Raw genomic sequence first — 20,843 nt, forward strand, 5'->3', positions numbered from 1 at the left:
TTATTATTATTACTAATTTCAATTATTAAACTGTTCTTATCTCAACCCATGAGTTTTCTCATTTTTACTCTTCCAGCTCTCTCCCCCATCCCACCAGGGGGGAGAGAGCTTGTGGCTGAGTGGTGCTTAGTTGCCTGCTGGGGTTAAACCATGACAATATTTTTCAATATACCAGATTATCTTGAATTTTAATAGTTTATTATTCCCTCTGTAATCCAGTGACTCCTTTTTCCTTCAAGTCACAGATATCTGCATTGTTTCATGTAGAATACCTAGTGTCTCTTCAGTAGTACTGAAATCCCTTTGTACTATCATGTATACGAAAGAACTGTTCTTCCTTCCAAGCAGATCAGAAGGGCTCTGCATCCTGATTCTTCCCTGGAACAGAGGCAACAGCCAAGTATTTTGAAATCTTTATTATCTGTTTCACGCAGTCTCACCCAGCCACAAGAAGAAGTGAATCACATGAGATCATGGAGCAGAAACTATCTATCTAGAGAAACTGCAGTGAGTAAGCAATCAAATCAACAGTACTTGGAATACAATGCTTTATGTAGCACACAGAAAAAAAAGGACTATGGCACACTTGAAAGGATAAGTACGCACCATTAAAGTAGTGTCTCCTTTAATACATGAAAGGAGAATTCTAAAGAGCTTAGCAAAATTCTGGAAATCTAGGTTAAATGCAGTTTAGAATTTCCATGATATAATAAAAAGAACACTTAGAAATGCTTTAGCTGTAATGTTTCTGAAAGGCAAATCATACAATTTTCAAAGCAGATGTATCCAGAAAACAGGAATTGGGCTGTACAGACTATTAGAACTTTAATCTTGCTATTTTCCTTGCAGAAACACAGAGATTCTTTGAAACTTGGAATTTTAAAATTATAACACAAGGCCAAATCTAAAAATAAAAGGTAATGAAATGTGCATTCATTATGTTTTATAATATATACCTTAATTCTGGTGAATCTGCAGCTCATTGTCTTTAGAAGACCCAATGAATTGTGACATAGAGCTTCAGTAAAATCACATAAACTAATAACTGCTATTAGCAACATCAGTTACTAAGAAAGTAATAAATAACTATTGCAATTATCAACAGTGTATTGAAACTGTTTCTTTAATGTGATTATTAATACTAGAGCTTTCTTTGGAAAATGAGATTTTCTGGTTATTCTTGATTCTGAAAATTACACTAGCTATTATTTATGTCACTTTTTATAAGGGGGCTGCTAATCAGGAAGGTGTTAGAATGTTCTGAATTATACAATACTTTAGTCATGCTTTCTGAAGGTTATAGCATGAAAAACTAACAATCTATTCACTTATCTAATTACGAACATATTTGTAATATGCGTAACAATGAAATACTGAATATACATTAGAGATTACCATGGTCATTAAACATCTGACCTTGTTTAAATGTGTGAATATTGATATGACAAAGTTTGTAAGCATCCCTCATTAGTCCTATTCCTTTTACCATTTCAATTCTAGTAGGAAAAATACAAAGAATATATGATGGCTTGAAAAACTTGGTATTTCTTTACAATCAATAATTGACAGCAATGAAATTCAGCGTATGAGGGGTATTACTGAAATGTTCGACTGATCTTAGGAAAAAAGGACATAATAAAAATAGTGGTCAAAACTGAGAATATCAACCTTCATTATTATTTTCAAGTATGGTCCTCTACTTTAGAGATGGAGAATGGCGGAAATGCAACAAAATTATTGGCCAGGAATGCACCTTAACCACTGGAAAGATTAAAAAATATTTCCATTCTACCACTAGACTATACAGGCACTCTCACTGGGACAGTCAGTATACAAAATATAAAGCTTGACTCATGTCAAAATGACCACTGACAAGATAGAAGTGGCTTCAGAAGTATTTCTTTTTTTGCTCACCATCATAAAACATTTCTTTGTATTTCTTGTACATTAGTGAAAAGTTGAATCTTCAAGTCTTTGTGGTAAATGACTAATTATTTTACATAGTTATGAGACAGTTATGCCTGCAGGCAAGCAAAATAACATTGCAAAATGAGAAACAAAATATATATCTCTATTTTCAATATAGATGTTGTCTAGGAAGTGGAAGAACTTTACTGAAGTCAAAGGTCACCAGTTGTCACAGGCTTGAAGAAAGGAGCTTACAACAGTCTTTCTTCACATAAAATATGTACATATGTATACTATAAATAAATGTATTCCTAGGATACTATACTTGTGCAAACAAAACCACAGATTGGTAGAATTTATTTCTTGTGTTGATTTTCAAATGATATGTTGTTACACTAAAAGTCTCTAAATGAGGCAGGATTTACCAGTCTTGTCTTCTTTTAGGATGAGTTAGTTCATCCTACAAATGTAAATGCAATCCAAAATAAGCTACTACCAAAGTTACTGTAATTTTTTTGTTACCTGATTTTGCTTTATTATGCTAAGTTGAACATGCTTATAAATATAAATACCCTCTAGCAGCATTGATAATACAAATGGAGTATGTTACATTCTTAAAACAGATAATAATATAGAATCATAGATTCCATGATTTTATGATTCTTAAAACAGATAACAGTATAGGTAAAAATAAGAGCTATCCTTGTTTCTTATAGGGAATACAGTCATCTGTGGCATCTCTTATTCTATCAAGTAAAAAGTTTAAATTCTGGTGGATGATACCTTGAGGAATAGAGGTTAAATTATGCCCTCTTTTTTCAGGACACTGAAGGGCAGGCAAAAATTTACTATGTCAATTTCAAGCTCAAGTTCAGAGCATCTTTTTGAGTTAAAAGTCAGCATTTGCCCCCAGACAGAATTTAATTTAACAGAATGCCAGGTTTGACCTAAAATTTGATTACATAAAATTACCAACAAAATCTAATTTTTCAAATTCCATGTTCAACAGGAGATTGGAAGCTGTGCCATACTAACAGGACTTAAGAAAGAGAAATTTGGTTAAAATTCAAATAAGTTTGTCACTGCACTATTATATTACATGGTACTAAAGACATTTAAAAAATGTATTCCTTTTATCATTAAGGTTTGTGACATCAGAACCTTGAATTTTCAAGTAGATTTGAAGTTGCAGCAATTGTAACAGAAAGAAGGGGTTATCAATGGAGAAAAAGATTGTGAGAAAGAAATAAATTTTGTTTTGCAAGCCCATTCTTTTATCTTTTCAGAATGTTCATCATTTAAACACTGACCTCTGTATTTCAATGGAAGTAGGTAACCTAAAAACAAGCTGCCAACTTTTAGCTGAATGGCAAAAAGGCCTAATGAGCAATAATAGTCTGACTATTGTATGAATTTTTATTTTTTGCCATAAATCCACAGTTATACAGACAAACTCATTTAGACTAGATATCTAAATTGAAAGCAGGTAAAGCTAGATGGAGTGAATATGACTCATTAGAATTTTTCTTAAACAACATAAGTAATCAACAATTTCATATTTTTTCAATATCTTTGTCTTTGAAATACAGTAAATATACTTTGCTTTTCTTATGTTGCCTCTGTGGTTTCAGGTAGGTCATAGTATTCCATCTGTGACTCAGAGTCCACTTCAGTATGATGGAGGGTGCTGATCACCACAACTGTGAGAAGATGTCCGGATGCCTGCCACTTCAGGAAGGGCAGCTGACAGTGCTATACTGTGCTTCTCAGATTACTAAACTGTTGCTGCAGTTCTTATTTAAAAAAATTATGTTGATATGAATGTACTTGAAAGAGACTGAAGAAAAATCACACCTAGCAACAGAAGTGATTAAACCTTCTTTAATGCATTGTTTTCCATCAGTTGGTTTAGCTTCTGGACTACACATCCTTGCAGGTACTCAAATGACATTTACTGCAGCTCCCTAACTTGCAAATAAGAAAACAGAGCAGATACCACTTCTATAGTGATATAGCTCTTTTATCGGAGATAAAAGTAGAATGACATACTATGAATGGGAAGATGAAAGTATTGTGACTCCATATACTATGAGCTGGTCTGTGGTGAGCCACTTTGGAATAAACCATCAGTTAATGATGGAAATTCAACTTCGTATGAGAACAAATCTACCCAGCTAGAAATTATAGAAATAAAATCATAATTGCATTCTTAAAAACCATATTGTTCAAGGGGAAAAAAAAAATCATGGTCAAAGCACATGGCACTTCTACTCTACCCTTAACACAGCTGCCATAAAAAGCTCAGTGAATTACCTATGTTGAGGATAACTGCATAAAAAAAGAGGTGAAAGAAGAGATTTCTTAAGTCAGTATGTACTGTATGGAACTAATAAGACAGTAGTCTGCAAACTTTTATCATAGAAATACTATTTAGTATGTGTATTCTATTAGGCTTTGCCCATGCTGAGGAGACAAAAATCACCAAATCCAATGGGATCTACAGTTCTTTCATAATAGAATGAAGCAATCGATCTGGTTATGACTCAATTAAGACAGAGATGCAAAAGTTTTTGGCAGAATTTTCGGACTAGAATCAGAGTTATTAATCACCCAAGTATCTGCTGGAGGGACAATACAGCAGGGCTCAAGCCATTGGGGAGATTTCTAGAGTGCATTGACAATCTCATGGCACAGGTGATCAAGGAGCAAATAAGTGCAAGTGCTCTGCTGGACCTCATACTTACAAACAAGGAAGAACTGGTTGGAAGCTTGAAAGTCAGAAGCAGCCTTGGCTGCAGTGACCACGAGATGGTAGAATCCAGGATCCTAAGAGGAAGGAGCAAAGCAAAAAGCAGGAGCACAACCCTGGATGTCGGAGAACAGACTTTGGTCTCTTCAGGGATCTGCTTGGAAGAAACCCATGAGATATGGCCCTGGAGAGAAGAGTGGTCCAGGAGACCTGGTTGATATTCAAATATCACCTCTTACAAGCTCAAGAAAGGTCCATCCCAACAAGTAGGAAATCAAGCAAATGCAGCTAGGAGGCCTGCATGGGTGAACAAGGAGCTTCTAACTGAACTTGGAGATAAAAAGGAAATGCATAAAGCATGGAAACATGGGCAGGTGGTCCGAGAGGAGTATAGAGTTGCTGTCTGATCTTGCAGGGAAAGGGTTAGGAAAGCCAAGGCTGACCTGTACTTGACTATGGCAAATGACATGCAGGGCAACAAGAAAGGATTCTATAAGAACATCAGCAGCAAAAGGAAGACTTAGGAAAATGTGGGCTCACTGCTGAATGGGGAAGGTGATCTGCTGACAAAGGACCTGGAAAAAGCTGAGATACTCAGTGCTTTCTTTACCTCAGTCATTATTGGCAAGACTGTCCTTCAGTCTTGATGGAACATTAGAATCAACCAGTTAAATTATTCTGTGTGGTAATTTTCTGTGGAGGTAATTTTCCCCATCTCTTCTGCACTGGTGAGACCACATCTGGAGTGATGTATCCAGTTCTGGGCTCCCCAGTACAAAAAAGATGTGGACTTCACAAGAGCGAGTTCAGCAAAGGCCACAAAGATGAGTAAGGGACTGGAGCCTCTTTCACATATTCAAAACCTGACTGGACATGGTCCTACATGCTCTATGTGACCCTGCTTGAGCAGGAGTGTTGGACAGGATGATCTCAAGAGGTCCCTTCCAACCTAAACAATTATGTGATTTTGTGTTTCTGTGTTCTTGAAATATTCCTGTAAGGTCAGTTAATTTAAGAAGACCTAGTCTAAGCCAGAGCATGAAGGGTACAGGAATTCAAACATCTGCTCTTCAAGTCAGTAGCTAATGAACTAGAATAGCCATAGCAGTTGGTTTGTTGGCTTTGACAGATCACTGATGAAATATGGAATACTGTTGCTGAATGAAAGCAAAAAAAATGTTTCAGAAAGTGACATATGTTTCTAAACACACTGAATGCGCTGTTCAAACACAAAATCTGAAATTGAAATGAAAACAAAAAGTAATCTTTTCTATACTCTTTATGAGAATCCATTCTCTTACTTGAGTTATTTCAGCTAGCAGGCCACACAGAATAATTTAACTGGTTGATTCTAATGTTCCATCAAGTGGTCAATTTTAATTGCATATACAAGAATTTATATGCATTAGTTTGATGTAATGCATGTATTATGGGACTATTTTTGAGACGGAATAATAGATGTAGTGATTTACCTATGTAAAACTGTAACAGCTGGATTGATGGAACTGGGATTAAGGTTTTCAGAGAACGAACATTATATAAGCATATAGTGCACAAACCTTCCTACCTTATAGTGGCAAATGTGATCATAATTTTATGAGATAGATATACATTACAAACTGAACTGAGTCCACAACTGTTTTTACAAGGCTTGATAAACCTGATAAATTTCAGTGGAAAATTATCTCTATGAAAGCCATTTTTAGGTTTTGTCCCACTAACACTTATGCTGAGTTATCATGATTTGCAATTTCTATAGAAAATGCAGTAAATATAAATATGTATAGTTGTAATATAAAAGTAATTCCAAATTCAATTCAAAATTTATTAAATCTACTTAATGTCCTACGGCATTTACAGTTTTATGCAACATAACATCCACACGGGTATGATTCATGTATGTGCTGACTTAAAATGCAAAATCAAAATATAGAGTATGTAAGATATTCCATTTCAAAACCACATCTAAATGTGTTTTCTTTATCAATTTATAAATTCATATGATAGAATAACAATTCTTAAATCTCTCCCAGACTGCTTTCACTGTTAACCTTAAAAGAATTTTGAAAAGGGGAAGTGTGATAAGATGATGGCGATATTGCATCAAGTTGGCTCAAGTTATCTACCAAAACACCTTTCCATTCCTCATTCATCACATAATTGATTATGTTGGAACTCAGTATTACAAGTATGAAGCTTAGGGGTATTTGAAGACAGCAAAACGTCTTCCACACATCACAAATATAGGCTACACTATATACCTGTTCAGATACAAAGCCACTGACGTTTACAAAGAGCTGCTCAGATGTTTCCAATTAGTCAAACAAACAAATTCCTGTATTCCTAGGTAACTGGTAATGTTGGAAACAATAGCAAAACATCAGAAAATATGTAATTTTTTGGTTTACTGATTTAATGTAATTTTCAGTAATACTTGCACACTATGCAGAGCACCTGGCACCTGTAAATACTAATAAAACAATGACTTAAAAGCATGCACTAATGTGAAAACATACATATCTCTGGAATGATGAAATGAAATAGGTAAACCCCAGCACTCAAAATGAGTCAACAGATTGTATGGATGGTCATTTACACATTCTTTTTAAAAACACATTTGCAGAATGCACATGCAGTAAAAAACTTTGTAAGATCAGTTCAAACAACTGTATCTTCTGTGGAAAAGGAGGAAGTGGAAGTGTAGGTAAAAACAAGGACACTGATAATATAATCATGTAGTTTGCACTCAGTACATTACATATTGCCAAAGTTTCAGTGTGGAGGTACAAAAACATGTTTAGGACTTCCACAGTTCAGAACATGCCATCTGCTTTTGAAGCATGAAGACCAAATAATAAACTTCAGCAGCTTCTGTACAACTGCATGGTCTAGGCTAGAGTTGGCCAAACAACATTACCTGAAAGATTTATTTAACAAATAAATGCTTTTATGGACAGCTAAAGGTGCCTTTCTCAGCGATGAGTAAATGCTTACATCCATACCACTAATTAAAGTGTGACAAAAACCAGAAACAACTCTATTCAATATGTTCACTTGGAAGATACATGAAATATTGATGTACATAATACAATGATAAAGCTCTGTGGGGATGGACACCTTGTTCATTAAATTCCAGAGCAAAATTCTGACAATTCTGCAGGTAAATAAGATGGAAAAGAGTGATGCTATCCTATGCAGGCAAGATTTTAATTAATGCTTGCCTAGAATCTTCCAAACAGAAAAGAATCTGGTGTCCCCTATCACTGTCTAGAACAGATAATCTAACTTTTTAAGGAAATATTATTTAAAAAATTATCATTTAGAGAAGAAAAATGTAAGATGTCTAAAAAAAATCAGTACTCCTACTCTAAAAACTAAAATCCATCCCACTATCTAGAAAAATCAAAATCCTGGTGACTTGATTATCTCAATCTCTTGCTTGTTAAAGTTACTTTCCTTCAACCACTGAATTGAAGAAACACCATCTGGCCCCAGTGACAGTCACATCACTTTAACCACAAATAACGTACAGCAAATTTTGCATCAGGCAAACGTTTTTCAGAACCCACACATGGAACAAAACGTGTTTGAACATTATGAATGTTCAAGAAAAAAGAATTATTCTTTGAATAATTTTAAAGAACAAATCCATAAAAGCAATCCAAACTACATCTCAAATATATGCTCAAAGCTTTAACGGAAAAGATCAATACTATCTCAATTATGAAATCACAAGAAATTAAACCCAAACAAATGCACATTTTCAAAACCAGTAATCAAATAATTCTAAAATAAATAGAAATGGAAACAATGAATAAACCTGGATTGAAACGGGTCTCTAGTTTCTTTAGGCAAGGCAAAAAAAGTAAGCAATCAGAGGGTTTTTTTTTCTTCTATAAAGCTGTTGTTTCACAAGGACCGTAAAGACAATGACTGAACATTTAAAACATTTAATTTTCATCAGGTTTGAAAGAAATGACCATATCTAAGGAAACTAATCATATAGTTAAGAGAACGTAATAGCTGTAAACTATGGGGAAATCTTAGCTTCCTGTATGTGGTGGATTTAGAAAGAAAAACTTTTAAGAAGCTGAAAATCTGCTTCTATAGACGTTATTGGTCGTGTTAATTATGCTGTTTATCCACTGAAGCCATAGTTGCATCCAGAACTGGAATATCTGTCAAATATGAACTTATAGTCTTATTCAAGGTCAAATTTAACAGAAATATTGTCTCCCAAATGGAGCATTTTCAAACAGTAACAAAAATACTTATTTATTCCAGTCTTTGTCTCTTTTCCTGCATTACAGGGGAAAAACCTCATTAATTTTGCAGGTAAAAGATACAGATAGAGTTATCTATCTTCGACAGCCACTAAGAGAACATAAATCAACAGTTTTGTCATGGATTCATATTTTATAGCCTATGATACAAGATCCTGGGGGGCCACAAATGCCTTGTCAAGTTTGCTTTTTTCTTTGGCAGAGGTTAAGGAAGATTGCTGAAGCATTACAATTTTATTGCTGCTTGCTGAAGGATATACTGCTCTCTCTACATTTTAGAAGGACTCACAAGAATAATCACTAGTCATTTTGAAGGCCAAGCCCAGAAACTCAGATGCATGTAAATCCCTGCCAGTCACAGTCTACAATCACACCTTACAAGTTATTTAGTATGCCACTGTTTTAAAGATAGCAGTGTAAATTCCAGTAAACAAAGGTAATGTGTAAATCGAACTGACATTACTTTTTAGTGCAACAACATGGAGAATGAAGACATAAATATACAGGTGTTAATTTTAAGGTAAAAAAGAGGGAAATAAATTTCTTTTTCAGTGTGAACTTGAACTCTATAACTCGAATCAATCTTTTCCATGCCATTTAGCTGCATTTGTTGCTAAGATATTATTAGACTTTGAAATCCATGCAGCATTTTAATGTCTTAATCTTATGAAGCAGAGACAATGCTACCACAGCTAATACAGTGCAGACAATTAGCTGACCAATGTCTCACACAAGAGTAGTCTCTGAGATTAAAAAAAAAAAAACAACTTAGAATTGTTTGTTAGTATTGAGCTGTATAGTTCTATCAAGTATCTTCTAAGAGAAAAAAAATCTTTATCTGCTAGCTCCTAGGAAGAGGAAAGGATAGAATTTTCTTTGTAAATTTTATACACATTTACAATTTGTACAAAAATCCTAAAATAGATTAATACACTGTCAACTAACAAGTAATTAGATTTGAATGTATGCTGTGTGACTTTGCTTCATTAATACTAGGCATTAATACTAATATAGAATAAAAGGAAAAAAGCCCATTTTAAATGGAGCATAAAAGTAATGCACAGACCTGTGGCTGAGAAGAAATATAAGATGGAAATGAAACAGTTCCTTAAATGGTAGATCCTTTCATCCTTTCATATATTGAAAAGAGGTTTTGTATTTATAGTCTAACAAGTTTGTTTCTAAAAGAATACGCTAAAGCTTACGGGCTGAGCATAAAAACTAACCAAAAAAAAGTCTAAACAGTCTCTTCTCCCCATACCAATCAAATCTCCTGGCATGAGCAGCATTTTAGAATTTCATAACATTTACATCATACAGAAACAGTTCAGAAGGCAAGTACAAAAATCTTCAGATGATACTTTTATTTTCCTTTTTTGGTAGTAAGAAGGTAATTTGGGGAACTCTGATGTGCATGTTTCTGAGTAACTTTTGCAGTCTCCTTCATATACTATCCTCTAACAGCAAAAATGGTCCTAGCTAAAACTACCTTTAATTTAATAACTTGTGCAATAAGTTCCCTCACATCACAAATGCTTACAGTTCAGGTGCAGCAATTAGCTCTGATACTTTAACTATGTAATAAATAAAGTAATATCTTAATCACGATAACTTGAAATTTTATATGGGCATGAGAATTATTTCTAAAATATTTTTAAAGTAAACTTTAAATACTTTACCATTATTTTAATGTTACTAATATAAATATAACACAACATCTATATTATTTCATTCTTACCTTTTTCCTAACTTGCACATATGAAATTCCATGAGTGGAAAAGAGTTAATCCATTACCAAGGCATGATACCAATACCTTTTCCAAAATTATAAGTTAACCATTCTGTGAACTATTGTGTGTACTAGATGAAAAATGACAGTACTGGTCAGCCTCCATTGTGTACTGCTGACAGTACAGTTGCATATGTAGTTATGACAGTTTACTGCATTGCGTGATGTTGTTAGCATGCCCATTTTTAATTTTTCATCTTAAAATTAAACAATAAATTAGTCCTATATTTAGCACTAGAATTCTGATGACAAATCTAATTTATTCAGTGTGTAAATTAATAAAAAAAAATTATGAGCTAACCATTTGTAACCTCCAAAGTTATGTTTAAATTGTTTCAGTTCTCAAACTGACTTCATCTGTATCTGTAAAAGTGTCTGGAGTTTGAATGATTCATAAGTTCTCCAAAGGACTGAACTAATCTGTGTGAACTAAAATGTATTTTCAATCAAGGAAACTACTTTATGAAAAAGGTTTCTAACTATGCGTACAATTTTGCTAACCATTTGTAACCTCCAAAGTTATGTTTAAATTGTTTCAGTTCTCAAACTGACTTCATCTGTATCTGTAAAAGTGTCTGGAGTTTGAATGATTCATAAGTTCTCCAAAGGACTGAACTAATCTGTGTGAACTAAAATGTATTTTCAATCAAGGAAACTACTTTATGAAAAAGGTTTCTAACTATGCGTACAATTTTGCTTTCCAATATGACTTGTCTTTTTATTGTTAAAAAAAAAGTGGTCACACTTTATTGCACAATATATATGACTAAAACTCTTTAGTGTAACACAGTGGTAAGTTCTTACCTTATTGTGATAGGGACGGGTATACCCTTGCTAATGGATTGATTGACGGATACAGTCAGAATGTTCTGAGAGTTTCCACAGCTGAATCGAACTGTTGGTCTTCCCTCCACAAGATACAAGTGAAGAAACTGTTCTCCAAAATTCCTTTCACTAGCTTTGAAAACAAAAATGGAGACAATCACACTTCTGAAAGTGTAGAACCTTCCAAAAATATTCCACACTACTGGAACACCCTCGCCAGTCATAATGCCTATGTGACATTGAGGAGTCTTCTATCCATATACAGGACTCTGAGTGACTGTGAGAATAAATATAAACTCTGTATCAACTGCTGATAACAGGTCAAAGTAAAAGAAAATAGCCAAAAGACAAAATTTACTTTTATACCACTGCAGTTGCATAAACCCTACAGATATCTTTACATTAATTGAAGGTGAACTTTTCTCTATATCCAGCAGTATCATTAAGGTGACAAAGGTGATGATAAAAAAAACAAATCACAAAAATACTATAACCATATTATAGAAAACAAAAATTATAAGAGAGCGTCTTCTCTTTCTTATAATCTCTGTAAAGGTTATGAACAATTCACCTTTCCCAATTAATGACACATTTCAGACTTGATGAGAATAATTGTTATCTACAAAATTTAAAAAAATTTCAATCTTTGTTCACTTCCACTAAACAGTATATCGTAAATATGAGCAAAATATTTCTATTTAAATGATGGATGGCACATGGTTTGTCTGCTAAAAAAAGAACTGACACCTACAATTGCAAATTATTTTGGATGGGTTTTTTTTATGGATTTGCCCTTTGATTTTAACTGTATTTACTTCTCATAGAAGGTAAGACACAGTTCCTGTTTAGGATTTTTATTCCCCTTTAAGACAAACTGTTAAAATGTTAATCTGTTTTTTGCACTATATTTTACTATATTTAACTGAAGTAAAAAAGACTCAAAAGGTAGGTCATGAAATTGAATTTACTGCATATACTTGCTCAGCAGTATTTGAGCATAAGATTACTATGTTCTTCTTAACTTCCAGAATCATAATGTTTGGAAACCTGGAACCTTGAGGTTCTAATTCTGTATCTAATTCTCCAGCTTGTTTGGAGCACATTTCCTATCCATTGTCTGTCGCTGAGTTGAGAAAAAACACACAACACATACACCGTACAAATAAACTTTTCATGAAGGTACGTGGTAGGAGAGAGCACTTACTTCCTTAAGGTTATCTGATCAACAACCTCGTCAAATGGGATGATAAGGAAAAGGGGGAAACCAAAATACGCAGAGGCACAAACCTGACCAACAAATGGAGATAGTAACAAGAACCAAACCTGGTCATCTACACTAACTGGTATGGGCATGCAGAGTGTGGGAATGCTTATTTCCTGTCAAAAGGAAAAGGGGAAGGCAATAAGCAAAACACAGACATGACAAACAAAAAGTAACAGAAACAATGACAAGAAACCAATCTTCTCAGTCACACTAATGGATGGGCTATCAGGAAACTTCATGCATCACTTCAAAAAGTGCCAGCCTGGACTTTGCAACTGAGAAGGGTGCAAATCTGGGGGTCTGGGATACTGGGGGAGGGTTGTGTTGGTGGGACTATGCAAACCAATGACGCAATGTGTACAAACAGGGAACTGGGGAGGAACAAAAGAGGAACAGACCTGAAGGGTATAAAAGGGGAGGGTTGTATGTAAAACGAGGCCTGTCAGCATGCTTATCTGCCAGAGCCCTGTGCCTTATCACCACAGCCTGTCCTGTCTCCTTATTAAATCCTTTCTTAACTATCTGTGTAATCGCATTCCCTATCCCACATTAGAGTGCTGCAAGGACTAAGTGCCAGCTATTGGGGGAATCAGTGTGAGTGGATTTGGTGCCAGCTACTGAAGTCAGGCCTGGGTTGTAGGCACCCTGGCCTGTGGTGTTAGCTAATGGAACCAGCGGGAGTCTCAATGCCAAGGACTGGAGCAGAAGGGGGGTCTCAGCCACCAACCACTGGGGCAGTAATGTTGTGTGTCCCAAAAACCAGCTACTGGGAGAGACCAGGATAAGTGTGTTTGTGTCTGTGTGCGTGTGCGGGGGGCTGCAAAGCCTAGGTGCCAGTAATTGATGAGAGAGGCCTGAATAGATCTGGGGCCAGCAACTGGAGTCAGACCAAGGGTGTAGACACCCCCAGACCTGTGGTGCCAGCAACTGCAGCCAGTGAGGATCTCAGTACCAGCTACTGGTGTGGGTGAGGGTCTCAGCTGCCAGTCACTGGGAGCAACCGGTGTGAGTGAAGTGAGCAAGGGACTCAGTGCCAGCTTCTGGAGTGGGGCCATGGGTCCCAGCCTGTGTGCCTCGTGCCAGCTTCTGAGTGTAGGTGAGTGTATTCGCTAACAAACTTCAAGATGTACTACCTGCCAGTAGGAGGCCCCATGTCCAGGCATGGGTATCAGATAGGTAGATGGTCCATGCTGGTATTTGGGGGAACCCCCAAGTGTGGAGTGCTTGGGGGACGGGTGTGTGAATGCATGCATCTGTCTGTGAGCCAGTGAGTAGGAGATCCGTGGGGTGGGTAAGAAGGCCTGGGGTCTGGGCAGGGGTATCGGATGGACACAGGGGGACGTGCTGGTACTTGGGAGATCCATGAATGTGCACGTGCTTGTGAATCTAGCAAGTGTCATGTGTGTGCGTTCACTAGTGAACTTCCATCTCTACCAGCCAGAGAGGAGGAGAGGACTTGGCTTTCTACAGTCATGTTTTATGTGAGTCCTCTAGGCAGGTGCTGTTGAAGGCAGTGGCTTGCCTGTGGCAGCCAGCCATGTCATGTTCTGTGTGTATCTGCATGTGTGCACGTCTGTGTGTCTCTGGGATACATGTTTAACTTCGCATGGTTTAACCTGCAAATGGGAAAGCAGCAGCCACGTCCATCAGCCTGGGATGGAGACCCCTGAGCCTCTGGGCTGTGTTCCAGCAGCTGGGCAGGAGGGAGTTCCAGGCCTGGAGCTGCTTGAGGTGGCCACAGCTTAGAACATCCCTTAACATTTTTATTCAGAAATGTATAAAGAATGTGGGTGTACTTGGGACAGCTCTTTGCTGGGAAACCTACTAATCTGTGAAGAGAAAATGGTCAACTTTAATTTGGAGGACAAAACAGAAAGAAAATGATAATATATTTTAGCAGATAGAGAGAGGCAACAGATGCTTGCAACTTCCTGATCATTTGCTGTTGTATAGTTCATAGCAGAAAAAGTTCACAACGTAAACTCCCTCCTTGAGAGCAACTTTCTAGTCAACACAAGATTTCTTCAGTCTGTTACAGATCCTGACGACCTACTGAAAAACTTTTATGCTTAGACAAATTTTGTATTCTGAATACCTAATTAACTCCAAAGCTACTTTAATTTGACTGGATTTTATGCCTTTGGCTTTTATGATTTCCTTCTACAATAATTTGATAATTCTTTTTCAAAATATATTGCACTCACTGTTAAAAAAGTCACTGCTTTTTAACCCTAGCATAACTGATATATGCACATCTTGCATCATTTGTTTCCTTATCTTCTTCTCCCCTCCCTACACATGCTGTTCCAGGCATTTCCAATTTCTATCAATAAGTAAATCTGTAAGTTATATGGAATCCAGAGAGAATGAAGTGGGGGAGGGTTGTGAATGTATATACTGACAACATGTCTTGAAGACATGAAGTTACAGATGAATAGCTTATTTCTCTTCTCCCAGTGACTCTGTCTGTCCATTCACATTGTCCACTAGTGAAAACTTGGAAGAAGGTCCTCGTTATTACTAGTAAAGTAAAAAATTTGGGACAGCTCCCCCAAAGGTAGCATTACTCCTTGAAACCTCAGTGAGTGTTACTGCTTGAACTTTAGTCTACGGAGTGCTTCTAAGTCGCACTTACAGGTGACTAATAGCATTCTTCATATTATCTGCTAGGTGGTATGAGATCCTTTGAAAGAACAGTCCTTTAAATCTTTCTACAGTGAACATGAGGAGGCAGTGTCCCTCTGAAGAATTTTGTTCTGGCAATGTAAAAGAGCATATGCTACCTAGTGTATATGGTGGGAAGTTGCCTTCATAGGAAAAGCCTGAGTCTTAAGCAAAATAGGTTCTGGGAACAGAGAGAGATCAGGAACCATCTAAGTAAAAAATCTTGTTGAATATTAGGGGTAACTTATCTTGACCTTAGTAGAGATTATATGAGGGGATCAGGTCAAAGAAACCAGATCTCAGCAATCATTCTTTCACAGGAAACTGCAAGCTGGAAGGCTATTTTCATACAATCAGTACGATGGCAAGCAAGTGGTCACTGGGCTCAAATGGCTGCCTATCTAGAGAGGACAGATTTAAATTCCCATTAAGCTATGGAATGAAGCTTTATTAGGCAAAAAACATATTTTGGCACAGAGGAAGGATACCGTGAAATGCTCTGCTTGAGAATGCCAGCTGAAATAACAGACAGATAGACTATGACTGAATTGCCTGAAAGGCCCATATTTAGTTTTAGGACGGTAAGTAGAATATGGGTAGATCTGGGGAACAGAGCTTCTGAGAGGACAGGAAAATAATTTATGAACACAACCTATGCAAAAGCAGCTGGTGTCCTTAAGGAATGCTATAAACATGGGCTCTGATATCTGAAATCCAATTGTCAGAAGTTGTAGAATACCATGTATAGTAGAAGTTAAACAATCTCTCCTTGAAGGGATTGCGAACAGCATTATGCTGACTCTGTTAAAAGTGAAAATGATGAAGTAAAACTTTATCAGTTTTTTATGACCACTTGCAATTTATTTTGCTAAATTAAAAAAAATCACAATTTTCTTTGACATGTTGAAATTAAATCATGAAAACAAGTAAAATCAATAAGGAATAGAATAAAAAATTGTAAGAATGCATACTGTATTCAACAAAGAAATATTTCTCAAATGATGGCTAATCTTTATTGGCACAAACGTAACAATTGTGTATATTTTCACATTGTGTAACTTTTTCTCCTGACATATTTAAAGAGAAATCTCCTCACATTCTGCCAATAATTTAAAGATAAGGTAACTGCAAAAAGTCCAGACATTTTTAGTCCATTGCTTGTTACCATTTATATGCTTCTTAAATACATATTGAAAATAATTAGGGAAAACTTCATTATTAAGAAGGTAAGTACATTTGTCTTTGCATTAAAACAGATGATGGCTTATAATATATTAAAAATGGTGTGCAAACCAGTTCTTCTTGGATTAGTTTCTTTGCTTCTGACATACGTAGTAATTTTCTATAAATCACTTATATCTTATCTCTTTAACCATGTTTTTAACAATCTATTTTTGGCAGCCTCTACAAACAACAGTTAGTCCTTAGTATTTGTTGCTCTCAACCAACCATCGATAAAATCCTTGCTAATAAAGGTATTAAATAGGAAAATGCTTTTCCACAACAGTATGGTGCAATTTAGTAAAGTGTCATGCCCAGCACAGTTACAGATTCTCCTATTCTGAGTATCAGTTAGCCCATAAGTAGGCTTGTTTTGTGGATATACATATTTTATTTTTCTTATATATATTTTTATATGTGTATTTTCATTAACTGCTAAAAGGTATTACAACAATGCATTGGTACTTTTAAGTGTTCACTTCTCTTTATTTTAAGATGCATGAATGTGAACAGGTGGAGAAGACACAGATCTCCTTTTTTGATCCTCACTGGCTTGCATACTAGGAAAAGATAGATCCAAGTTTTAATCCTTTTACATTTTCCCTTAAGATTCTGACTTAAATATTCTTCTTATGCATACTTTCTTATTCAAATCCATTTGTATATCAAAGGCATCTTGTCTGAAGATTTCTCACTGTAATTAAATGTTTACTAATTATCTGCTAGTGAAATATATGTAACCTCATCACCACCTGGTAAAATCAGGTGTATTTTTAAAATGAATGATCTGAAAGTGGACTAATTTAAAAAATAAATCAAAATGTGTAATTATTTTCTAGTAAAATACACCTGAAACAAGCAGATTGCTGTGATTTTCTTCCTATTTTGAAAAATGCTTTTGACAAAGACAGGATTTTTGGTTCATGAATGTGTGAAACTTAATGCAACCTTAATTATGGAGCTATTGCTAACATCTGTGTATTAACAGAATATGAAAATGTCAGGAACATTAACCCTTTTTTATAATTCTGTAGTTCTTGACCCTCGTGAGTGCACTAGCCTCAAGATGAATTTCTGCTGACAGTTCATTTCTCAGCTGTTTGATGGTAGCACAGCTTCAAAAAAGCAGAAGCAGGAGTTGTACTACTATTAAAAGGAGCAGAGAGGACAACAGCAGCTTCTCTTTTGAAGTTGTTAGAAGGGAAGATGAAAGAGCAAGGAGCAAAAAGCAGGGATGAAGGAAGAACAGAGGGAGCATATGAACTCATGAAGGATATTATGTTTGTCTGACAGAACTACAGAAGAGCTTGGTGCCTGCATAAAGAAATAATAAATTACAAAATTCTGGATAATCTCTATATGCACAAAGTATTCATTCACAAAACACTGGAGAGATTTTTGTTTTACAAATGTATATAATATTGTATTTTACATTCATGGAAAACCAAATAAGGATATTGATATGGACAATCATAGCAAACATTTGTATTATTTGAAAAGGAATCTAATTGCCAGACAGACATAGAACAAAAAAGAAAGAGCAAAAATAAGGGAAAGAAACTGGTGCTATAGAAAGGGGAAAAGAGCCTGAGGAAGACTAAGTAGAAATCATAGAATCATAGAATGGTTTGGGTTGGAAGGGACCTTAAAGATCATCTAGATCCAACCCCCTGCCATGGGCAGGGACACCTTCCACTAGACCAGGCTGCTCAGAGCCCCGTCCAACCTGGCCTTGAACACTTCCAGGGATGGGGCATCCACAACTTCTCTGGGAAACCTGTTCCAGTGCCTCACCACCCTCATAGTGAATAATTTCTTCCTTATAGCTAGGAAGGCTGCTATAAGGTCTCCTCGGAACCTTCTCTTCTCCAGGCTGAACAACCCCAACTCTCTCAGCCTGTCTTCATAGGAGGCTTCCATCCCTCTGATCATTTTGTGGCCCTCTTCTGGACTTGCTCTAACAGGTCCATGTCCTTCTTTATGTTGGGGGCCCCAGAGCTGAACACAGTACTCCAGGTGGGGTCTCCGAGAGCAGAGTAGAAGGGGCAGAATCACCTCCCTTGACCTGCTGGCCACGCTTCTTTTGATGCAGCCCAGGATATGATTGGCCTTCTGGGCTGCAAGCACACATTGCCGGGTCATGTTGAGCTTCTTGATGTAATGCAAAAAAATGTAAAGCAAAGATGTAATTAATGTTAAACACAGTATCAGAGTTCTACAAGATGTGCAGTCCTCCACTACTTTCTGTGTCTGTGTTCAACAGGAAGAGATCAAAATTTTTTTTTTTTATCTTAGCAGAAACCTAACCTTAGAAGAAAACCTACCGGTCACTAAAAGAGTGGAATCTTCCAAGTCAAGTAAAGCCCCATTTTAGGGGTAACAAAAGGAATGGGAATGCAAATATGATATGTTACTGGGAACCAATGAAGAAAAACGAAGTAAAACGACTGCTAGAAATCATGTAAAAATTATCCCAAGTTCCTGAAGCTGTCCCAGCTCAGTGTGAGGGTGAGAACCGAACTCATACCACTGCATCCTGACCCTCCCTTCTTCCCTCTTTCTGGGTATATTAAGGGACAAGAAGGGAGCTGTGACACAGTCCACGGAGGTCTCAGATATGGATAACTGGAAAGAAAACGAATGCATGGGTCTCCATTAATAGCACTCTATCCAGAAAGTGCAAAGATAAATGTTCTAAAGAATGTGAAGTGCTCAAATACTGCTGTAACAAAATCTCTGTAAACACTTCAAAAATACTGTATTAACAACTTTCCACAGAAAGTGTGAACTGAAACCTGAACAGCTATTATGTTAGATGCAGGATGAGTACATTATCTAGAAATGAAAATACCTTCTAGTATGAGACTAATAATTCAAGTCAGATAACCAAAATCAGAGAAAAAGTTTCCACTGTCTGAAATTCCAGCCAATCATTTTTATTTTAATTTTTGTTACAAGAATCTGGAAAGTGAAATTGGAATGCAAACATTTCTTCATATTTCTATGAAAGTCAAGAAGAAGGTATGTCAGTGGGAAATGGTAAGTGATATACTCTTACCTCAGAAAATGGAAACCCTTGAAGAAGTTTTTTAAGGCACACACATACTGTGTCAAAACATGTAAGAGGAACTAGAACCTGTCAAAACTTAAGGAAAAAAGAATCTCTGCATGTGCCAAAAACTAGAGCCTCTTAACTAAGAACACAGAGGACTTCTCTGCAGGGGAAGTAGTATGAGAATTCAGATTAAAGACAAACATAAATTCAAGACAAAATTGAAGAGTAATAATTCTATGCAATTGGGATCAAATTGATTTAGATTTTGATTAAAAATGAAAGTAATCATTATCCTATGATAGTGAACATTAAACATTTGTAATTTATATGTGCAATGTTTTTGAATGGTTTAATTATTTTACAATCTGAAAATTACTCTTTTTTTGTTTTCTGTGATTTTACTTCATGGTTATGATATACCTGGAATTATATCACATTACAAATTAAAGCGGGTGAAGATCAAAACTTTCAGGCAGGACTAACCTAACAGCTTTAAACATCTTTGATCAGCTTTCTGTGTTTTAGGTAATTGGTCTATGGAGCTTCTATTACCAGCAGTTACAGATTTTTTGAGGGAAGAATTAACCTGTGTAATTTTAGAAATCTATGTTTAGATAAGATGAAATATGCTCCAGAATCTCCCCTAATGTGAAGGAGCCCAAGAAGTACTCAGCTGAAAAAGACACAGAGTAGAAGAGGGTGTAAACAAGTGAAGGGTTGGCAGGATGCAAGTATAGGGAAAATGAGAAAGTGCCACATGTAATGTTTCTACTGAGCCCTTATTTCTCACATCCAGAAAAATTAAGAACATTAGAACATTAGTTCTATAGATATCCTTTAATAAGAAAACCAACTTTTAAAAATCTGGAATAGTTTAGATTCTATTAGATAGATATGCTGCAGAGGAATTCACTTGCCGTATTAAAACCATCACTTGTTCTACTGCTTCTGTAATTCCTATAAATAAAAAGCTAATTCGAAGCCACCGAGGCGAAGGGCTCCGGAGGGCGGGCAAACGTGGCGCGTCAGAAGGACAGGACGTGGCGTCAGAAGGACGTGGCGCGGCAGTTTGCGCGGCAGTTCTC

At 36.2% G+C, this 20,843-nt stretch overlaps 1 protein-coding gene across 1 annotated transcript in view; it reads right to left on the reverse strand.

The window, feature by feature from the left end:
- Nucleotides 1-20,843, reverse strand: part of LOC103893362 (protein eyes shut homolog) — a 949,231-nt gene that overhangs the window by 43,655 nt on the left and 884,733 nt on the right. Inside the window, 1 exon segment of the mRNA XM_019470252.1 lies at nt 11,534-11,687. Within this exon segment, the coding sequence (XP_019325797.1) occupies nt 11,534-11,687 (154 nt within the window).

The sequence above is a fragment of the Aptenodytes forsteri genome, unplaced genomic scaffold, assembly GCF_000699145.1.
Source record: "Aptenodytes forsteri isolate BGI_AS27 unplaced genomic scaffold, ASM69914v1 Scaffold414, whole genome shotgun sequence".
Classification (NCBI taxonomy): Eukaryota; Metazoa; Chordata; class Aves; order Sphenisciformes; family Spheniscidae; genus Aptenodytes; species Aptenodytes forsteri.